The sequence below is a fragment of the Miniopterus schreibersii genome (assembly GCF_964146895.1).
Source record: "Miniopterus schreibersii genome assembly, chromosome: 7".
NCBI classification, from domain to species: Eukaryota; Metazoa; Chordata; class Mammalia; order Chiroptera; family Miniopteridae; genus Miniopterus; species Miniopterus schreibersii.
This window is the reverse complement of record NC_138108.1, coordinates 63,315,699-63,338,202: the sequence shown is the minus strand read 5'-3', so window position 1 is coordinate 63,338,202 and position 22,504 is coordinate 63,315,699. Positions and strand designations below refer to the sequence as shown.

Here is a 22,504-nt window from a genome sequence, read left to right as displayed (position 1 = left end):
GATAGATAGATAGATAGATAGATGATTGATAGATAGATGATAGATAGATAGATAAATAGATAGATAGATAGATGATAGATATAGATAGATGATAGATAGAGATGATAGATAGATGATGATAGATGATGATAGATAGATGATAGATAGATAGATGATGATAGATGATAGATAGATAGATGATGATAGATGATAGATAGATGATAGATAGATGATAGATAGATAGATAGATACATAGATAGATAGATAGATGATAGATAGATAGATAGATGATAGATAGATAGATAGATAGATAGATAGATAGATGATAGATAGATGATAGATGATAGATAGATAGATAGATAGATAGATAGATAGATAGATAGATAGATAGATAGATAGATAGATAATAGATATAGATAGATAATAGATATAGATAGATAACCAATTAATTACAAACTAAAAACTCTCCCTTCTATTCCAAATACAGAGAAATGATAGAAAAAATAAATTAAAAAACATATAGTAACATTAAAAAATTAAATTGAAATCATTACAGACCAGAAATATTGCCATTGCTGAAGAAAGAAGCAGTAGAAAGCTTAGAAGGGCAGCATTATAGGGTCAGGGCCTGGAGTCATGCAGAGTGTATAGGGCCTCAGCCTAGGACTGTCCCATAAAGCCCCAGGGTGAATCTGCCCAGGGGGCTGGGACTGAAGCTAAAATGTTTGTCAACCAGGGCAGGTAAAGGTGAAAACCAAGCATCTCCTGCTGGACCAGTCCAGTTCTTGGAAACGCAGCACTTGATCAGGCTGTCAGCATTATTTAGAAGAGTGTATATTCTAATAGATAAAATTATCACCTGAACAATCCTGGATTGTGTTTAAAGATGTGTTTAATTGTTGTTTAATAATGCTTTCATTTGTGTTCCTTTTTTAGAAACCACGTATATTCATATAAACATCTAACATATAAATAAAAAACCTAAAAAAGTCCCTAGATTAATTTGACCTGAGAATATATGTTTTCCTTAGTTGTAGATTTTTTTTTTCTTTCCTAGATTTGCTTTCAGAATATAAATCCCATTCTAATCCTGTTATTTTTGGGCTCAATATTTATCATTTTCTAAAGAGGAATTAGGATGTTTATATCCAGTCCTGGGAAGTAGTAAGGCAATATTATTTAGTGAGGTTTATTTATAAAGGCAATAAACTCTGCAAAAAGATTTTCTTTGACCACTTACAAGTTTATAGCTCTGTTGCTGCTTATGTGCACATGTGTTTCTTTTTTGTTGCCCAGTAAATAAGTATGTCACAACAATCCCTGAAATTTCACACCAGCCAATTCTCATTATCATTTTTAAGGAAAATGAGGAAAAAAATTAAATATCCAGATTTGTTTAGAAGGGTAAAGAGACTGAACTTATTTAATTTTTTAAAAAGAATATTTATTAACTCTAGTTTTAGTATGTTTTGTTTATGTTTGAAATACCATACAAAGTTATAACACATAATGGACAAATTTCTCTTAATTTTCTGTGTTTGTGTCATATTTCATTTGAAATATAGTTAGTGAATGAAGGTAATCTTTCTTTTATTTATGATTTTATTGTTATTTTGTTCTTTTTTGCTGTTGACCAGAGGAATAAGAACTGACAGTGTTTGCAAAAGTGTAATATAAGTAATATTTTAAAGGCTTGGTATTTTCTTTTAAATTTTAGTAACTGTTACACCCACAATTTCTTTACTTTTAAAATTGTACATATTAGTCAGAGAAATGGTTCTTAAGTTGAAAATGAACGAGTTCACTCTGCTCACTTTTGTAGAAATACATGCTTTAGAAGCTGTTTGTTGTGTGTTTATGTTGTTACAAATCCCATGCAGGTTCTTTTTGTGCCTCAGTTACCAGAAAGTTCTAAGAAAACCTGGTCAAGTTTGAAGTAACAAAAACATTTAATAGCTTCTAATTTGTTTTTTTATCTGCATATATTGTACTCTATATCTACATTTTATCAATATTTCTCACATTGTAATACTAGAAATCTGGAATCCTCTTTGGAAGTACAGGTGATAAAAATAACAAAATATTTGAAATGACTGTGGTAAACCACAGTAAAGAGCAGCAGAAGTCAATTTTACTTTTGCTATTTGCTAGGCTACTTAGTGTATCTGAGCAAACAGACAAGTTGTATATTTTGGGCTATGATTGACTCTTCATGGTTCTTAAAACCACAGCCTTTATTTCATCATCAAATATCTTAAAAAGAAGTAACAGGAGGATAATAAATTATTATGTTGCACAAATGGATAGAATGAGTAGAGGAAGAAGAGACAATGAACAATGATATTTATTCATAGACATAGAAGGAATATCAATTTCAGATGAGAAGAAAAGCTATTAACAAAATATTTTGTATAACTCCAACAATTCTGCAAAGCATAGAATAATTTCTCTTATAATTAATATATTATCAGGATGCTAGAAATAGAAGTGCTGAGGAATATTATTAGTATTATTATTAGACCTATTTCTCCCTGGGTACATAAAAATCACAAAAGGCCGGATACAAGCATTTCAGCTTATAAAACTGTTTTAATGTGAACATAAATTTGCTTTATGAAATTTATGATTGACCCTCAGAAAAGCAATAATCCCTGGAAGCTCTCTCTAAAGAGTTTGAATGCTGATCCATGCACTAGCCACCTCTAGAGGCCAAAGGAATTTGCTACTTGAAAAATAGACTGGAAAGTTCTCGAACCTCACCCAACTACAAACCTTGCAACCAGATCCACAATAATATTTGCATCTGCTTAATAAAATATACAAAAAAGGGTATGGCAATTGCAAGACCCATCATGAATCCTGTTATCAAACATTAAGCAGCTGGGAGCCCTGTCATCCTCACTTTGCAAAATGTTTGAAATTAAATTACAATGAGAAAGACGCAGAGGGAAGTTTGTGATGAACATCTGCCTCCTATATTTGACTTACAGGGAGTAGATAATGTAGACCACTCTTCCAAATGTCATCTTGAACAAAGATTTTAATTACATTTTTTTGGTATTAGAGAGTAAGTTTTTGTCTTTCATTTCCTACCTGTGAGACTTTAGGCAAGTTAGTTCATCTCTTTGGACATTTGTTTCCTCATTGATAAAACATGGAAAATCAAAGTAGATAACCTTATTCGATTACTGTGAAGACTATGTGAGATAATACATATCACTTATTTCGAAGTGTTGGCACATAGGAAGGCTCAATCAACTTTAGCTTGCATTTAACTAGGTTTCTCTTCCTGGTAAAGCAAAACATTATATTCAATAAACAAACAAGCAGGAAATCACTTTTCAATGAGAATCCTGGCTCACAACCCTCTCAGGTGAAGTGACTCAAATCTTGACATTTACTGCAGTGAGTTGTAGATGATCTTCACAGTAAAGACTCTTTCAAAACCTGATAAGCTTTGGAAACTCTTTAAAAGGATTTTCCTCAATACTTATAGTTCGATATTGCAGCATTAATTTTTAAAAAGTTCTTAGGAAAAAGAAGAAACAAAGAAAAGCAACTTGAAAGAATTTCAGTGATTTTTATTTATTTATTTATTTTGGTTTATTTTCTTATGGAATGCTGATGATATTTAAATATGTTAGGAGAACATTGGTGGTTTCAGAAATACAATTTGAACTAAAAAAGATATGTCAATTAGGTAACTTTTCCTTTTAAAGTACACTAAAAATCATATGTGGCCCTTTAGTGTTAAGAACACTTCATTCTTTTGTGCTTTTAGGTTATACTTGGAAAATACCTTTCTGTTAGTGTTTGAAACTTTCATATTAACACCACCTCAAATATATATGTGTGTGCATGTACGTGTGTTAGACCAGCCCTGTCCTGGATAAGCTTCAGTAGCAAATGAGAAGAGCATTTTGTGAAGCATTTGGTTGAATTTAATTTTAGGTGTTCCAAGGAGAATAATTTTCATGTGTGTGGACAAATTATTCTAGTCAGTGAGGGATTGTTTAAAAAGAATTGATTCGGTGTTAACATGTCATTGAATGTGAGGGGAGGAAAGCACAATGCCAAGTGTGTGTCTAAATTAACTCAGCCCAATACATTAGGTTCACCACCTTCCCATGCAAAAAAACTTTTAGGTGATCTCAAATGAATGCTACATTGTTCAGAGTGCTAAAATTTTCCAGGAATCTATAATCATTTTGATCAGAACATAATCATTAAGCAAAAATGGAATGTCTGAGTGTCTATAGAAATTCTCCCCTACCCAATCTTGACTCTTTTATTTCTCTATTTTCATTTCGTGATAATCTTTTGTGTACGTGTGTTTTCTTCTCCTCCTTACAGTGCATTCTTCCAAATGATTCCCTTCCTATTAATTCTGTTGTCTCTTTATATTATTTTTCCTTCCCTTCCTTCCTCCGCTCTCCCTGCCAAAATATTTTTTATTGAAATAAATGGTTTCAGAAAAGATGCATGAAAATAACTAACAGGGAGTTAAGGATCATATCAGATTACTTATCTTAGATAATGTTGGGTTTTTTTAGAAATAATAGTAAAAATTTATACCACCAGCCAAGAAACAAATATGATAAACCTGGAATCATTTATTTTACCTTATTTCTAAAAGATTTTCATGTGATAGGAGATATATGCCACGATAGATAACATAAGCATATCATATTTATATCTATGTAGCCTAAGAGAAATTATATTTGGTGCTGAGAATGTAGAATCATATTGCTCCTATTGCCCCTTGACTTCAGACCTATACACCTTACAATGACCAGGCATACACCCACCACTTGCTTACAAACCTTGCATACCAAATGGGGAAACCCATCTGCTAAATGCAACAAGAAGGGTTTTTTTGTTTTTTGAGTATATGAAGATGGGCCCTTCTTTAAAGGCTATGTTGAAATCTAAATGCCTAAGATGTACAATTATTTCCCCCTCAAATGGACTAATCCTGGAATCTATCTATTAATTATTCCACTTACTGTCTACTCTATTGCAATGGAGCTGTAGCAGACGTATCTCTTTGGAGACAAAATAAAGGACTTGTATTATACATTTTTCTAATATTTAACACAACCTTACAAGCATTAAATCACATAGCTCATTTCTCTCAGTGATGGTAAAGAGACATTATTTCCATTACACAAGTCTAATTGCCTTTAAGAAACATCATAAGAACTAAATTAGGGAAAATATTATCACTGTTATTATGCTCTGAGTTAAGTATCCAATGTTTGCTTTGTGTCTGGGTCTGTTTCTAGAGCCAAAACTCTCAGCAATAGAAATTGGATCAGATTACAGTTGTGTAGTGGATATCTTAGTTTTGCATATTTCCTCCATCGGACAATACATATCTAGATTAATTACCTTACATCAGTGTGTATGAATAAGCCCCAGAGCTGTTTAGATATTTGTATTTTACTTTCTAGCTCTTTTGTCTTATAATCTATCACCTATCTCACGGAAATAACAGTGAATTACCCTTGGCCAAGTAGCCTTCTCATATTAAAGGTACATTTTAAGTTGACTCTAGAAACAACCAGCTTTAAAAATGTAATTGGCCTTCATTTCTTTGAAGATTTCTTTTGGAGATACACTTACCACAAAAATGTGCTCTGTGGGAATTTGACAAACTAGCTGTTAAGATAAATCATTTTTAGTTCACGGGAGAAAGCAAAAGCCTCACTATTTTGTTGTTATTGTTTACTGTATCAAAAATAAACTCTAATTTTTAACTAGCTATGTGCATATAAGTCCAGATATTGTTTGATAAAATGAGTCAAGCAGGGAAACTTCCATTTCTTTGTAATGACACAGCAAATATGCCCTTATCTCTAAAAACATTAAGGATGACAGAGTGAAGCCGTCCTTTGTTTTTCCAAGTATCTTTAGCACTAACAGAAAAATTTAAATTATGGCATGTTTGCTTTGCAGGAGCCAGTGAGAAAGAAATAGTCCTAATGAATGGCTTGACTGTTAATTTACATCTTTTACTGGTAAGTTTCCTTTACTACCCATGTTTCGTATACATTCATTTACAGAATCTGACATTTTTCTATCTTTAATTCATGAGCATCTGGTGGTTTACCTACTTAAAAATATGTCGTGAGGTTATTTTCATTTTTAGCAGGAAATGCTGGACCATGATAGAATTGCTTCTTCATACTCATGGGAGAGTTGACTCTTGCAAAGCATTTTGAAATAATGAACTCTTTTCTCAAAACATAAGAAATAAGAGTCACAGCGGGTAAAAAGCAAAACTGCTCACAAGCACACAAAACAATGATATACAAATGCGAACAAACACTGAGCTTTACAGAAAGACAGTTTTTCAATACACTGGACTTCAGCAGCGGGGGATAATGAATCAGTATGTTTTTGTAGGTTAATTTTTGGAAATAGGTTAAAAAAGAATTTGAAAATAAAACTAAATTGGAGAAAAAGGACCTAGTGCCTGAAATGAGTTATTGTGTTTAAGGTGCTTTTACATCATGAGTATTTAATAAATGTCAAAGACATTCTTGATTTGAAATATCGTGCCTGTAGTAATTGCTTGATGCTTTGAAAATCTTTTCATTTTTAAGTAAGTTTTTGTAATCATGTCTGCATGACTAAGATGAACAATGAAGGCATTAATGTTTTATTTTAGTAAAATGGAAAAGTGATTATTAAATATGGCTGGCTGCAGAAACATGCTTATGGAGTATGTTAAGTAGCATAGTAAAAAGCATAGTTTTCAGTTCAGACATCCCTGGGCTTGATTTCCAGATAAGATACTTAATGCCTCTTTGAATTTCGACAAGTTTTTGACATTTTTAAATTGTAATTTTCCCCTTTGTACAAATGAAGATAATACCTACCTTGTAGGTATGCACGAGTATGAAATGTGATAATATATGAAAATCGCTTTAGCACCCATGTCAATGGTCAACACATAATTAACAGTAGCGACCATTTTCATTGCTATTATTGTCAGTCTCATGCTCCATGAAGTATGGGGAGAAAAAAAGGCCCCACTGAACGAAGGAGCCACTTCTCCCTGGTGCCTTGAGAAATGTGAAATATTTCATGCTAGGGCTAAAGGACTTTTTAGTTAGACCTAAAATAAAATCCCATAAAATAATAAAGCAGTGGAAATATTATGTACTAGAAACCAAATCGGCAGTGGAAGGTAAAATCAATATAAATAAGACTGAGCTTTCAGTCTCACAATAGAGAAATTACCCTTAAATGCATTAGGAAGATAATTTTTCAATTAAAATTTAAGTAAAGTCTGAGGATTTATACTTTCTTAGTCACATTTTCTCCAGAACTTGCCGGTCTCTTCTTTCTCTTTATAACTCCTTGGAAAGGAGGCTAATTGGAAAGGTACCCTTGACAGACACCTAGATGTGTAATTAATTAATGCCCTTTAAATGCTGGATTATAAAATGAAAGTCTAGTATAAAATAAACAAATGTATAATTGTTCATTAATGTTTTTCTCAATAAATCTATTTTATTGCAGTTATCATTTTTTAAGCCTACACCGAAAAGGTACAAAATTCTTCTTGAAGCCAAAGCCTTCCCTTCAGATTATGTAAGAATCTTCAAATTATGTTTCTGTTCTGTCTGTTGTTCCTAGAGAAGCGTATCATTTGCCTGACTCGAATGTTTATTCACCAGTCTTTTCCAAGCAACCTTAGAATAAAAAGATCTGTCAAATGCTTTTGATTTAGGCATCTTTAAAAATAAATTATAGCTTTATTTCTTTTGTTCAAGTTAAACATGTGCTAAGGGAGGAAAGAATTGAACAGGAACTTTGATGTATTAAGTCTTTTTCAACGATATCCAGCAAACCGCTGATCTAAATCAAGTGCAGTTATAAATGTTTTGTTAATTCTTGTTGCTCTTTTATTTTATAATATCAAATCGGTACATACCCCAGTGCTTCACCCTTTAGCTACACAGAATAGTGATACGAACTTTTATTTGTCCATTTTTATAGCACCCTAGCATAAGTGTTAAATAATTGTGTATTCAAGATTAAAAACATTTCTTGCGGTTCACTAAAACAAGCTTTTCAGTCGATAAGAAGTTAGATTGTTCTAGACACAGACACAGATTAAAGTATATTGCACATTTCAGCTTTAGTGTTAGAGAAACTCGAGTTTTATCTTTAGATTATCACTGTTAACTATTCTAGCCCACATCCTGTAACTTTAAGCCATTTAATTATGCCCATATTAATAGCCATTACCATACTCAAAAGAATCAAAACCTTAATATCTTGAAAAAAATCAGGTTCACTATTATTGCAACCCATTCAGACCTTGCACTGTCACTGAAGGAGCTTTTCGATGTCCTTCCCTTTCACTGGCTTTCTTTTTCTAGGGCGAGCAGTGTGTATATTCTCTGTTCAAGCCTAGCAAGTGCACACTCTTCGCTTTGGTTATGTTTTAAATGCTGGTTTTGACTTGCCCAGGTGATTTCACATCTTATTCTAAAAACCCCTTATAACTCCCCGAAGTGTAGTTCGCGCCTGTTTCCATTTCTTTCTGTTGTTTAGGATTTTAAGGAATGTTCCGATTCCAGCATGTAAATCACATTGAGCGGCTCTTCTCTAATGGATTGTGTTTAGTCACTTGTAACCTTGACCTTGGGTATAATATAATAATAGGCTTTCATTGTGATTTTATTATTGATTTATTTTTAAAGATGTTTTCTTGATCTTTTAGAGAGGGGGGAGAGGGAGAAAGAGAGAGAAACATGGAGGTGAGAGGGAAGCTTCCATTGGCCGCCTCCTGCCCTCCTCCTAAGGAGGCTCAAGCCCACAGCCCCAGGCACTGCCCTGACTGGGCTTGAACTGGCAACTTTTGGGGTGGGTGGTAAATGCCCAACCAACTAAGCCACACTGGCCAGGGCTTATTATTTATTTTCAGAGATATTTCAGAGTACTCTGTGCACTGGTCTTGATTTAATAAATTATCCTTACTTTCCAGTATACTGTTGAATCACAGCTTCAACTTCACGGACTCAACACTGAGAAAAGTATGCGGATTGTAATGCCAAGAGAGGTATATGAGAAAGAACTATTCATCATGCTTCTATTTAGTATTCATTTTTTTTCTTTTTTTCTTTAGATGTTTATTATCTTCATTATTTTAATGGAACTTTCAAGAAAGTATAAAAGACTTATAGTTCTGTAACAGGCCATTTTGCTTAAAATGGAAAACTAACTCAGAAATGTATTAGTTTTTATTTTTCAAGGGCTAGTCAGATTACAAGCAAATTGCTTTACTTTTAATAACACTGGAGTCTGCCATATTCTTCAGAGGGATGGGAGAAGATGGCAAATTGCATATATCATTTTCAATTTTAAATGCCATTGCCTGTGGACACTGTTAAGATCATATTAAAAACTAGTGTCATTTGTTGGAACTGAATGATGCCTAACTTTTATGCCTTTTCTTAATCTAAGTATCAAATGTTTTCTTTTGAGCTTGGACTAAGGTCTAGAAAGAGACATGTGAAGTAGGAAATGCTTGAGTTCATAAGTGGGTAATATACCTCTGAGAAATACAGACCCACCAACTTACTGGGTAAGGGACTTTGGGAAAGTTACTTTATTTCAATGAGATTCCTTCATATTTAAATGGGTAACAGAGGAAACACCTAATCAGACTTGACCATGTTTAAGATCTGAAATACTTCACACTTTACATTAATAGAGACATAAGGCTAAGTTGTAGAAACTTTGACATAGAAACCCTGCAGCTTGTGAAATTTCATACCAAGAGATCCACACAGAATAAATTTTTGGTTTCACAAATGATGCTACCAGGCTGTTAAGTTAATGTTTGAGCAATTATTTCTTTCTAACGAGAACACTTTGAGGAGTTAAAATCTATTTCATTAACTTCTATTTGCCAACATGCAATAAATCAATGAAATAGAAAGTTGCCACACCTGTGAGAGGATATTTTTTCCATAGGTTATATATAAATAGCTAATTTCCAACAAAAATGAATAGAGCCACTAATATATCACAAGTCTTGATGTTAAAAGTGACAAGTGTTGATGCCTCATGAGGTAATCATCATCTTGGGAGCACTCGTCAGCATTACTATGTTACAGCAAGCCAAAGTGAGAGAGGACCATATCCCAGAGATATTCAACCTTTTTCATCTCATGGCACATACACCAATTGCTAAAATTCTGTGGCACACTAAAAAATAAACTTTTTGCCAATCTGACAAAAAAATAGGTATAATTTTGATTCATTCACACCAGAAGGCTATTGTTGTGTTGGCTGTTGTCACTTTTTATTTTATTTGAATTGACAATCCAAGGGAAAAGAGGTCAATGCCCTAATTAAATAGTCAGGTATTGCATGTTTTAAAAGTTCTTGTGGCTCACCAGTGTGCCTCGTAACACCAGTTGGAAATCACTGCCATATCCTATCTTTAACACGTATATGTATTTGCTTAAAGAAAAACAAGTATTAGTATATAGAGTACTTTCTCAACTCTTTTTTGAAAGTATGGTGGACAAACCATACTAGATTATTTAAGAAAAAGAGTTTTGGATTATTATGTTACCATTTTTCTTCAAATCTTACTCAGAATTAGGGAAATTCTTTTTATATATAAAATACACATCACTTAATAACTCATAGATTTCAATATCAATACTATTTTTATAGATTCCCACTTTGTAAACAAGTTCTAAGCTTCTAGTAGAAACTAGAGTATGTATTGTATTTGTGATATATATAATATATGCCTAACATGCGATGCACTAATTAGCAAATAGCGAAGATTACAAAAAATTAAAAATAACTGCAGGAAAACTTATGAATACTTTATTATTTTTTTAAATATGTTTTTATTGATTCCAGAGAGAGGGAAGGAGAGGGAAAGAGAGATAGAAACATCAATAATGGGAGAGAATCATCTATCAGCTGCCCCCTCCACGCTCCCTACTGCTGATCTAGCCCGAAACCTGGACAGGTGCCCTGACTGGGAATCGAACCATGATCTCTAGGTTGATGGGTCGATGCTCAAACACTGAGCCAAACTGGTCAGGCTAAAACTTAAGAATAGTTTAATGGATTTCCCTCAAATATTAATACAGTTAGTGATGCTTTACCTGAAGATCACGTGAGATTTAACACAGGAGAACATTCCTGAAGATTTCATAAATAGATAAAAAAATTATTATGACACAAGTTGATCTTTGTATTTCACTGATTTCTTTTTGTTCAAGTTGTTTGTAAGACTAAGTAACTAGTTATTAATCTTAGGTGGGGAGATGTGCAGAAAAATTACCTTAATAAATGAGTTTTATTGATTTTTTTCATGTTTGGGTCTTGATCTTTAGACTCATGTAGAAGAGATTTAACACAAGTTAATAGATGATATTGGTTAGTTTATATTCAGATGAAAGATGCATAAGTGTTTTTATTCTGCAAGAAATCCCCACAATATTAGATTTAAAAGTGAAATACTTCTAAGAAATTTCTCTTGCCATTTAATATTTCTATATTTTATTGGATGGGAATAAGAGGGAAAGAATTTATAGGTAAGCAAATAGTAACAATTAATTGGAAAATCAATTAGGGTTTTGCAAAAATTTATACTTTATAAAACTCTTTTTACTATTTTATTATCATTATTTAATAATAATAATAATAAAGCATGTTCAAATGCTGCTCTTGTCAAATTTTGGAAGATCATTAATCTAAAAAAAATTACCTGTGATTTTACTTATGGTGGGAAAGTGCTCATGGTGAATTTTAGATTGGGAAATATGAAGTGAGAAATTTATAATTGTAAATATTATGTAACTTGTGCCTTTAGGGGGAGGAAACCTTGAGAACAGAGGATATCCTTGAAGTGATTGAGAAGGAAGGAGACTCCATTGCAGTGATCATGTTCAGTGGGGTGCATTTTTATACGGGACAGTACTTTAATATACCTGCCATCACAAAAGCGGGACAAGCAAAGGTATGTACGTCGTTCACTCCTTCTCACCGCACCCCAAACATCACTCTACTGAGAAGTATGCCAACTGCACTTCTAGAGAAATACATTTGTGTCTGTGTAAAATTATTTAAAGAGATAAAAAATAAGAAAGCTTTACATTAAAACAATTCTATAATCTTTTTTGCTTTAGGCTCTTCCCTTTAAACCTCTTTTTGTCACTTCTCTGGTCTCGCCTCCTTACTGGCATCTGCTGTCCCAATGTTCACCTGTAGTCAACAGGTGAGCTTCCTGCAGGTGATGTCGCTGGTACTGAGCTGCTTAGTCAACAGGCAGCAGATAGACTATTTAAGATAGTAACTACATGCTAAGGCTGTTTGTCACACTGTAACTCATTCTAAATATAATTCAGTCTCGCGTAATCCTAGGTACCTGGAGAAGGAGAGATGCAGAATCAGAGTTTATCAGTAGATTGAGTTTCGCACAGTTTACATTAAGGAAGCCGTTTTTATCCCTGAGAATCTTAAGAAATTATACTGCCTATAACAAGAATGTTTCCTTAAGTATTACTAAATCACACTTAAATTTTTACCATTTTGAAATTGTATCTCTTTATATATATGTTTGTAAAAAGTTTATTTTAATATTTGTTTGCTTAAAAAAAAGAAACCAGAGAGGGACAACACTCAACAGTTACACTTTGGAATTAAGATCCTTAAATAATAGTTCTATTTGATTCGGCAACCAAGTCATGTATTTAAAAAGGTGACAATCAAATTTTGTTCTGAACATTATTAAGTTATGGGATTAATCTATGTGTGAGGTCTAGTTAATATATTCAGTTATTGAAGCTAATGAATGGAACTAATGAAACGAAATTTAGCACTGTTATCAGCAGTCTCTGGGAACTTCCAACCACGACTTCCAACTGCTTTGATAGATAACTGTGAGAGTGGTACATTACAAAAGATATAAAGATAATGTCTTCTTAATTTAGATATTAAATGTTAAGCACCAAAATAGAGGGAGGCCAATAAAAAATCACATTTTAAAATGTTTTACAAGTAATCAGCAGTCCCTGAATCCCATTCACATGCACGTCTCATTAACCTTCACAGAAATGAGCACGGAGATAGAGAAGAAAGACCATGGGTTTGGGAATCAATCACACAGTCTGAGGTTCAAATCTTGGCGACATCATTTAATTGTTACATGATCTCGAGCAAATTACTTGACTTTTCTGAGTCTCTGTTTTCAAAAGTGTTATTTTGAGATAACAAGACCGGTTCATAAATTCAGTGTAGATATCAAAGAGTATAAAATACCTATTGGGATGCACATATTCTGCTGTTAAGTGGTGGTCACCTCCCCCTTCCACTGTCCTCAATATGAAGTTACAGTAAGCGGCTCAAATATTCATTTTCTTTTATTTCCCATTTAAAAGCAAAAATACATTTGTATACTTAAGTGTTATATATAATTCTCATTCTTCACCACTTTGTTTGTTAAAATCATCCTCTCAGCATTTCGCATGCTTTCCTTTAGTGCCTACCAACGGAAATTCTCTTGAGCTTTCAGTCAAATAAAGATAAGAATGAGTAGTTTCATCTAAATGTAACCACAAAGAAATGATACACTGTGGGAGTTAAATGGTGATATAGCAGGCTTTGATATATCCATTATAAACTGGTTCTAACAAACATTTATACTCTTGGTATACAATCCCCCCCTTTCCTCACTGGAGGTTGAGAAAAGTTCTTTAAAATGTAGATGTACATAGCTCTCTTGGGTGGTCTCTGAAGATAACACTGAAGGAGAGGCAGAGAGAATATTAAAGGTGTCAATCAAGAGAGAGAGGAAATTCTAGAAAAGGCTGTTAGAAATGGCTCAGTGAGATAAAAAGAGGAAAGTTTTTAAACATGAAATATGGTTGAAAACAAAAATAATGTTGGGAAGGAGCAATGAAAGTCAACAAGAATATTTTGAAGTCGGGACTTCAAAATTATGTGAAAGGAAAGTGAAGACAGGAATTGTGAAGACTATATTAATTCAAGAAATGGGGAAAAGAGTAAAGTGGCTTGATGAATTATTTTGTTTTGGGTTTTTGTTTGTTTTTATTATTATTTTTTATTACAGATGTCACCTTTTTTTCTCCATTGATCCCCTCCACCCCGCATCCACCCCACTCCCAGGCCTTCCCCATAACAATGTCTGTGTCCATGGGTTATGCTTATAAACACATAAGTTCTTTGATTAATCTCTCCCCAGCCACACTCCCCTCCCCACCTTCCCTCTGAGACCCCTCAGTCTCTTCCACGCTTCTATGTCTCTGGATCTATTTTGCCCATCAGTTTATTTTGTTTATTACATTCCATATATAAGTGAGATCATGTGGTACTTGTCTTTCTCTGACTGGCTTATTTCTCTTAGCATAATGTTCTCCAGTTCCCTCCATGCTGTCCCAAAGGATAAGAAATCTTTCTTTTGAATCTTTAGAACCCTCACACCTACATCAAAAAATGTCTAGAACATTTATAACACTCAGAATTTTAAATTGTGCCTTCTTCCAAATACTGCCTGTTACCTTTCCTCCAGAAGTACCACTCTCCTGACTTCTAACTATATACAGGGTGTCCCTTAGCATAATATTCTCTAGGTCCACAGTATTGCTGCACATGGCAAGATTTCATTGTTTAAAAAAGTATGTTTTTACTGATTTTAGAATGAGAGAGGAAGAGAGAGGAATAGAGGGATCGAGCCCAAAACCCGGGCATGTTTCCTGGCTCAGGGAATCAAATCCGTCACCTGTTGGTTCACGTGTTTCCTTCAACCACTGAACCACACCGGCCAGGCAGTATTTCATTTTTTATGGCCAAATAATATTCCATTATCTATATATCACATCTTTGTCCATCCATTTAGTGAGGAATATCTAAGTTGCTTTTGGATCTTGGCTATTATTAGTAATGCTTCAATGAATGGAGTGGTACATATATATTTTTGAATTAGTGTTGTTGTTTCCTTCAGGTAAAGATCCAGAAGTGGAATTGCTGGATTGTATGGCACCTCTAATTTTACTGTTTTGAGGAATCTGTCTACTGAATTTACAATCCCGCCAATAGTGTAGAAGGCTTCCCTTTTCTACACATTTTTCCAGCATTTGTAATTTGTTGATTTATGGATGATAGCTATTCTGACAGGTGTGAGTTGATATCTCACTGTGGTTTTAACTTGCATTTCCCAGATGATTAGTGATGTTGAGCATCTTTTCATATGTCTGTTGGCTATTTGTGTGTCCCCTTGGAAGCAGTGTCTATTCAAGTCCTCTGCCTATTTTTTAATTGCTGTGTTTTTTTTTTTTGGTGTTAAGTTGTATGAGTTTTATATATATATTTTGGACATTAACCCTTTATTGAATCTATTTGCAAATCTCTTCTCTCCTTTAGTAAGTAGTCTTTTTATTTTGTTGATGATTTTCTTTGCTGTAAAAAAACTTTTTAGTTTTATGTAATCCCACTTGTTTATTTTTGTTGCCCTTGCCTGAGGAGACTAGCCCCCCAAAATTATTGCTAAGAGCAGTGTCAAAGAACATATTTCTTCTAGGAGTTTTATGGCTTTAGATCTTACATTTAAATCTTTAATCCATTTTGAATTTATTTTTGTATATATATTTTTAGATTTATTCTTTTGCATGTAACTGTCCAATTTTCCCAAAACCATTTATTACAGACACTGTCTTTTCCCCATTGTATAATCTTACCTCTTTTCTCATAGATTAATTGACCGTGCATATGAGAGTTTATTTCTGGGCTCTATATTCTATTCTATTGATCTATGTGTTTGTGTTAGATTGATATAGTAAACACTGGAAAAATACCTTATGGAAGAGTATATTTTCATTGTATATACACGTGGGTCTCTATCCCAATAAAAATATCATTACCATGTGATTGATAAATTATATTGTCACTTTAAATCCACTTTATAACAGGACAGGCAGATAGAAATAGATAAATAAAAGTCAGAAGTCACCCTGCACCCAAAAAGTCAATTGCACGTTATTGGGAAGTTTGCAATTGAGCCCATATATCCCTTATTTGATCCCCTGCTTTGCATTTCTCCCCTGTGATGACCATCACTCTTCTTCTACCATTTATGGAAAAAATTCAAATCGCTAGCTTTTTATGATTTGCATACCTAAATTATCAATATTATATTTTCCTTTGCTTTCCACATAACTTATATTGCAGCTAAACCAAGCATTTGGTATGTTTCCTGTCCAGATATTGCACTTTCTCCTTCTATGCTTTAATCATTACCGTATGTAAATATCTTCTGTTTCTCTACCCAGGTCAGCCACTACCTGCTTCATAGGTTACAACGTGTCTTAGAGATTTGCTTTGCTTAGGCCTCTCTGTATATGCAAATACATATGGTATACTTAAAATTTTTAAATTAAGTGCCAACAATGGAAGTCAGAAGATTGTACCATATGATTTGTGGAATATAATGAACAAACTGAGCTACCAAACAAAATAGAGAGACTCATAGATAGAGAGCAGGCAGACAGCTCTGGTATGGGGGCTAGGAGTTGGGGGGGGTGCAGGGATTGAGAGAAAAAGAAAAAAAAGACAGAGACTCTTGGACATGGGTAATAGTGTGGAGGTTGCTGGGGGAGGGGGGAGAGAGGTGGAAGAGGGCATAGAGGGGATAAATGGTGATGGAAAAAATTAAATCAAATTAAATTTTAAAAAATAAAAAAGCTCCTAGTTTCAAATGTCTTCTGAAAAATTAGCAGTTTGGCAACACTGGGTCATCATTCCTGTAGAACAGTGAGTGACAAAGCTGAGTCACAGCAGTTGAGTACAACCTCCAAATCTATCCATTGACCCAGCACTGAAGCACAGTGACAGCTAGCATATATATTTATGTTTATGTTGGAGTACTCTTACAATAACAGGTAAAGGGAAGTATTTCTTATATTAGGTGACTAACTCCTGTAGAAACATGAGTGTTCAACCCTTGACCTTCAAAATTTTTGTGCTCATGCTCATCCGTGTCAGGCTATATCTGTCTTTCTGTTGTATTTTTATAGCATGATAGGAAATGTATTATTGTCCCTTAGTGTGGTGTCTTGTAATTATTTCTATGCCTCTCTTAACTTTCAACTTTAAGAAACTTATGCCAGTAGAGTATTGAATGATTGAGGGTGGACCCTACAAAGTTCGCAGGCTCATGCTTGTGCTTTGCACATTGCTGTTTATCTTTAAATACATACCTCTTTGGCCAGTGAAAGGATAAGTGAGTGTACATCAGCAAGATGCACAAAAATCACAGCTCTGTTCCCATTTAAATAGACTCAGAAACATTTGAAGAATTACTTATAATGGCTAATTAATGTAAAAATCAAAATACTTTTTGTAAACTTCGAGTTATCTTTCAAATTCCCTTTTTATTCTTTGACACACTTAGGACATGCAGACTGCTTCATTAAGTCATTAAATATTAAATGAACTAAATTAAGCTTGAAAAATTACCTTGAGCTATTTTCCCCATCTTGAGTATCTGAAATAAATCAAACAAACTATACTTTATGTGAGGTCCTTGCCAGCTGGAAAAAGATTCAGAAAGACTCAGTCTCTTTTATTCTTCCCCTTCAGTTTTTTACTTACTGCCAAGAATAAATAAAAAAGACAATCACCTTTTTTCCAATAAAATAAAATTTAAAAAGCTGACAATGCTGAAAATACACCCTTAGATAGTCAGATGTTTCGCTTACAAATTATTAGCCCTTTAGGGTCTCAAGAGCTTTTTGTCTTTCCGCTCTCTGAAATCCTTTACTCTCTCTCTATGTAGCAGTTAGCTCTGCCTCATACCTTCTTTTAAATATATATATTTAAAATATATATATATATATAATGTTTTTACTGATTTCAGAGAGAGGAAAGGAGAGGGAGAGAGAGATAAACATTGATGAGAGAGAAACATCAACTTCAATTGGCTGTCTCCTGCCTCTTACGGAAGATCGAGCCCTCAACATGGGCATGTGCCCTGAGCAGGAATCAAACCATGACCTCCAGGTTCATGGATCAATACTCAACCACTGAGTCACACTGGCCAGGCAGCTCTGTCTCATACCTGTTTAAATTATATAAGCAAAATACTTGCATGCTCCCCACCTCCAATTTCTGATCTCTGGGTTTGCCAGTTTCATCACTATCTACTTTTCAAATGCCAGGCTGAAAGGGTCAATCCAGTTTCTGCAACAGTGCTCTGTACAAATGAGAGACAGTAAGCTCTCACCTGGAAATCTCAGCACAGACCCTGTGTACAATAGTTTACTGGTTAAAGTATGTTTAGTATTTTGCTAGAGAAGATGGCAACAACAAAAACACATGATATTCTTTGTTTTATTGAGAGGAATTTTGAACATTTTTAAACTATTAGTTCATAATTTTTTATTTTAAAAGATGCTGTCTGAATAACTTACGCAATAAAGTTACAACAGAAACAAAGGTCCTCAAATAATATTCTTTTATAATTTAACATTAGTTTAGAGAATATTTATTGACAATTGTATGATTTTATTATTTGTTCATTCGTATATTTATTCAAAAATGGTTTGGGTTTATATTGTGTAAAAATAGTAGAAAATTAATTGGAAAATTGCTACAAGATATCTGTGCAAACAGGATTGTAAGATGAGAGAGGAGAGAGAGTTTGGCCAAGGAATCCTTCCATAAAAGTTATATTGTGATCAAAATCTGAGCTACTCAGACAGAGGAATAACCCTAGCAACAGAGAAAGGTTTATGCACATAGAGGGAGGGAGGTATGGGACACCCCAGAGAGGAGAGTTGCAAAGGACCAGTCATAAATGTATTTAAAAGCCATACCAAAGAAAATGTGAAGTTAATGGGGTGTTCTTTGACTGGACGCTGCGAATCTTACAATCAAATGTGTGAGTTAGCAAGCTCCTGAGAGGAAAGCAGCTGTAAGTAGCTGGAGTGATCAGAAGACGACTGCAACAGTCTGAGGACTCACGATAGAGCAAGGTGGCTGAACATTGCTATGTTTCTATGTGATTGTCTCAATACGAAGTGTGAGCCCTGTGGGTAATTTCAATAGAATCTATTTTTTTTTAATTGTGTATTTAAAAATGTACATGAAGTAGGTACTCAAGTGTGGAGTTTATGTTTTCACCAATTCATATTGTTTTAATTGCTCTTTGAAGTAATGTAATAAAAATATTAACTGGATAGCTGTAGAGAGGTTTTAGGGAACGGTGAGTTCTTTATTTTTATGATGCTGCCATCTAGTGAGACTTCTGTAAAATCACTTTGTGGTAATCTCATTTAAGTTTGTATCTTCTAGTCTTTTAATCAAAATGGGTTATATTTTAATAATTTATGTTTTATGCCACCTATGGGGAAAGAATTGTACATGCATTAGAACATATTGTAGGAGCCGTAAGTGGTGGTTTTTTTTAATGTGGTGTCACAGATGTAACCACAGGGCTTTTAATAACTAGAAGAGGTTGGGGAAGTTTCCTGGCTTCCTCATTGTGCCATTCTTTATAAATAATTGATAATAAAATAAAAGTGCTGAGATTTCTATTTCTTGAGTTTTCTAATAAAAACTGAGTTGTAAAATCGTATCTATGAAAAGTTGAGTTGTAATAAAATGTTAGTCTGCAAAGCCAGGCCTTGAAAAACCTCTAAATCTTGATAGAAAATAAATGTATTTCTTTTCTATCACTCCTAAATCTTATGTTAAAATGGAGCATCTGTTGTATTTTTATATGTATTGCTTATTTTGTGAAAAACAAAGCCCAAATAACCCCCCTAAACATTAGTTATATTTTACCAGTAAAAACTTTTTCTGAGATGCTAGTTTTGTCCACATTATAATGAGCAAGGTTTATAATTAACTGATTCTTCAATATATTGAGGTGTGTTTTTTAAAATAGAAACTAAGCTCTAGGATAAGGGTCAGAAAATCTTTTCTGCAGCAGGTGGGATAGTAAATATTTTAGATTTTGTCAGCCATATGGTCTCTTTGCAACTACTCAATTCATATGCAAAAGCAGCCATAGACAATATTGAAACAAATGAGAGGGTTGTGCTCAAATATAACTTTATTTATTAAAAATAGGTCATAGTTTGTAAACTCTCCTCTAGGGAGAGCACCTATAATTGCAGTTTGGGTTTACTTATTCTTAAGAAGATTTAGAACAATCTAAAATTGATCCCTCTGCAATTATTTCCTTCAAAAACCTCGATTGACAGATGTTTTTTCAAAGTTGCAGGAAATTTAAAGTTTTGAGAATGTTATATTATATGTGCATGTAGTAAACTAACAATGGAAGAATTGAGAGGTAAAACCTTTTTTGCAAAGTGAACTGTCACATCCATTTAATAATCAGCTGCTTTTTTCTTTTTAATTCATGTTCAGGTACAAAGTTGTTTTAGTGTGGAATGAATCACTATATTCTCTAAGTAAAACTTAGGATTTTGATATGCAGAAAGCTAAGTGGTTTTGATAGCCACTGAATTAGAAAGTTATTACTTGGGTACAGTTTGGATAATATAAATTCACTAACCCAAGCTGTCCTTCTGGAAGGATTTGCTTCTAAAACGTTGACTTCTACTAGGCAGACATACAAAACACTTGAAGTCATGCAAGTAAATAACAAGACAGAATAATGTCAGACAATAAGAAGCTGTTAAGGGTTCAAATATAAGGAGGACACTGCGTAGAGTCAAAAACATCATTATGTTTATGGGCTGAGTGGGTGAGGAACAACATTTCCTCTGGATTAATAATCAAATAAACATGAGACAGATTAGCAAGAGAAAATAACCAAAATTAATACATACATATGTATGGGAACCCTGCTTCCATGAGAGATACATGCAGAGTTGGCTCAGAGATAGGAAGGGAACATGGGTACATGAGATGTCCTGGTCTAGGGATACGGTAATGCACCTGGGAAGCTTCAATGGATCATTGCAGGACGGCAAGAAGAACAGGTGTTTAGTAAATAGAAGTTTGCTCTGCCCTATTGGTGGGTCAGAAGAAGTTATCTCTGATCATCTCTTATTATGGCCAAAACTCCTAATTCAATTTACTTTTTTAGGTAATTAAGAGAAGGGGCAGAAGTTTCTCTTGAGCCTACTGCTTAAGTTGTCCTTAGCTCAAAGTAATCTGCATACCACTGAGGCACATCTTGGGGGGACTCCTTTTCAACCCCTACAGTCATCTTTCTTTTCAACCCCTACAGTCACCTTTTTGTCAGCTGATTGAGGCAGGACTTGATCTCAGGAATCCCGCTAGTGTCAGCTGAGCTCACTCACGTTTCTTTAGCTAAATAAGGGAGAGTGAGGAGACCAGCAGATCCAGGCTGGGCTTACTAAGAATGATTCTGATCGACATTTTTTTCATCTTTCATTTGGGCCAGCAGGGTGGCACAAGCTAGTCCTTCCCACAGAGATGGCAGAAGGCAAGAGAGAGCAAGCCCAGCCACTCACGTGCTGTAGGGATTCTGCTTGTATTCCATGTGCTAACATCCCCGTGGGCAAAACCACTCACCTGGCTGAGCCAAGTGGCAGAGAATTGAACCCTGCCCACAGTGGGAGGAACTGAAAAGTTACATGGCAAAGGATATGAATACAAGAAGGGACAAAAAATTGGAACTGTTAAGGCAATTTACCACAATATGTATATGCTTGAATTGGTTAAACTCAATATGGACATGATCTGGGAATAAGTGATAAATTGAAAACTTATTTTAATCCTTTCAGTTTAGTAGGACACACTACAGCAACAGTTCTCAAACTCTTTAGTAATGCAAAGCTTTTTCATTCTTAAAAATTGTAGAGGACCTTGCCTGGCCAGCATGGCTCAGTGGTTGAGTATTGTCCTATGATCCAGGAGATCGAGGTTGGATTCCTGGTCCGGGCCCATGCTGGGTTGCAGGGCTCAATCTCCAGTAAGGGGCGTTTCAGGAGGCAGCAGATCAATGAGTGACTCTCACCATTGATATTTCTCTCTCTCTCTCTCCCACTCCCTTCCTCTCTCTGCAATCAATAAAGATATATTTTTTAAAAATAAATAAATAAACTTTTTAAAAAAAAATCATAGAGGACCTCAAAAAGTTTTTTAATATTATTATTATATCTATTTATATTTACCGTATGTGTAACTAAAACAATTTTAAAATACATTTATTTATTTTAGAATAGTAACAACAATCCCAAGTACATATTAATGTAAGTTATATATTGTTGGGAAAAACCTATACTTTTAAAAATATATTTTAGCAAAAAATAGTAATGTCGTATATTTGACAAATCCCTTTACTCTTTGGATTAATAGAAGACAGCTGTGTTGTTGTTATTTGTTTTCATCTGCTTCTGCATTCAGTCTTCTGGTTATTTTTTTTTTTTCTTTGTGAAGAATAATAAGAAAATTAGTCCTCATGCAGATATATATTCCGAAAAAGCAGAAGTAGTTTAATAGTGAATATTTTTTCATACTG

The 22,504-nt window shown here is 34.1% G+C and overlaps 1 protein-coding gene across 1 annotated transcript in view; it reads left to right on the top strand.

The window, feature by feature from the left end:
• The window catches only part of KYNU (kynureninase), a 90,571-nt gene that overhangs the window by 31,110 nt on the left and 36,957 nt on the right, over positions 1–22,504 (top strand). Inside the window, exons 5-8 of the mRNA XM_081142517.1 lie at positions 5,938–5,999; positions 7,510–7,581; positions 8,984–9,058; positions 11,843–11,989. Coding sequence (XP_080998643.1) covers positions 5,938–5,999; positions 7,510–7,581; positions 8,984–9,058; positions 11,843–11,989 — 356 coding nt within the window. The remainder of the gene's footprint in view (positions 1–5,937; positions 6,000–7,509; positions 7,582–8,983; positions 9,059–11,842; positions 11,990–22,504) is intronic.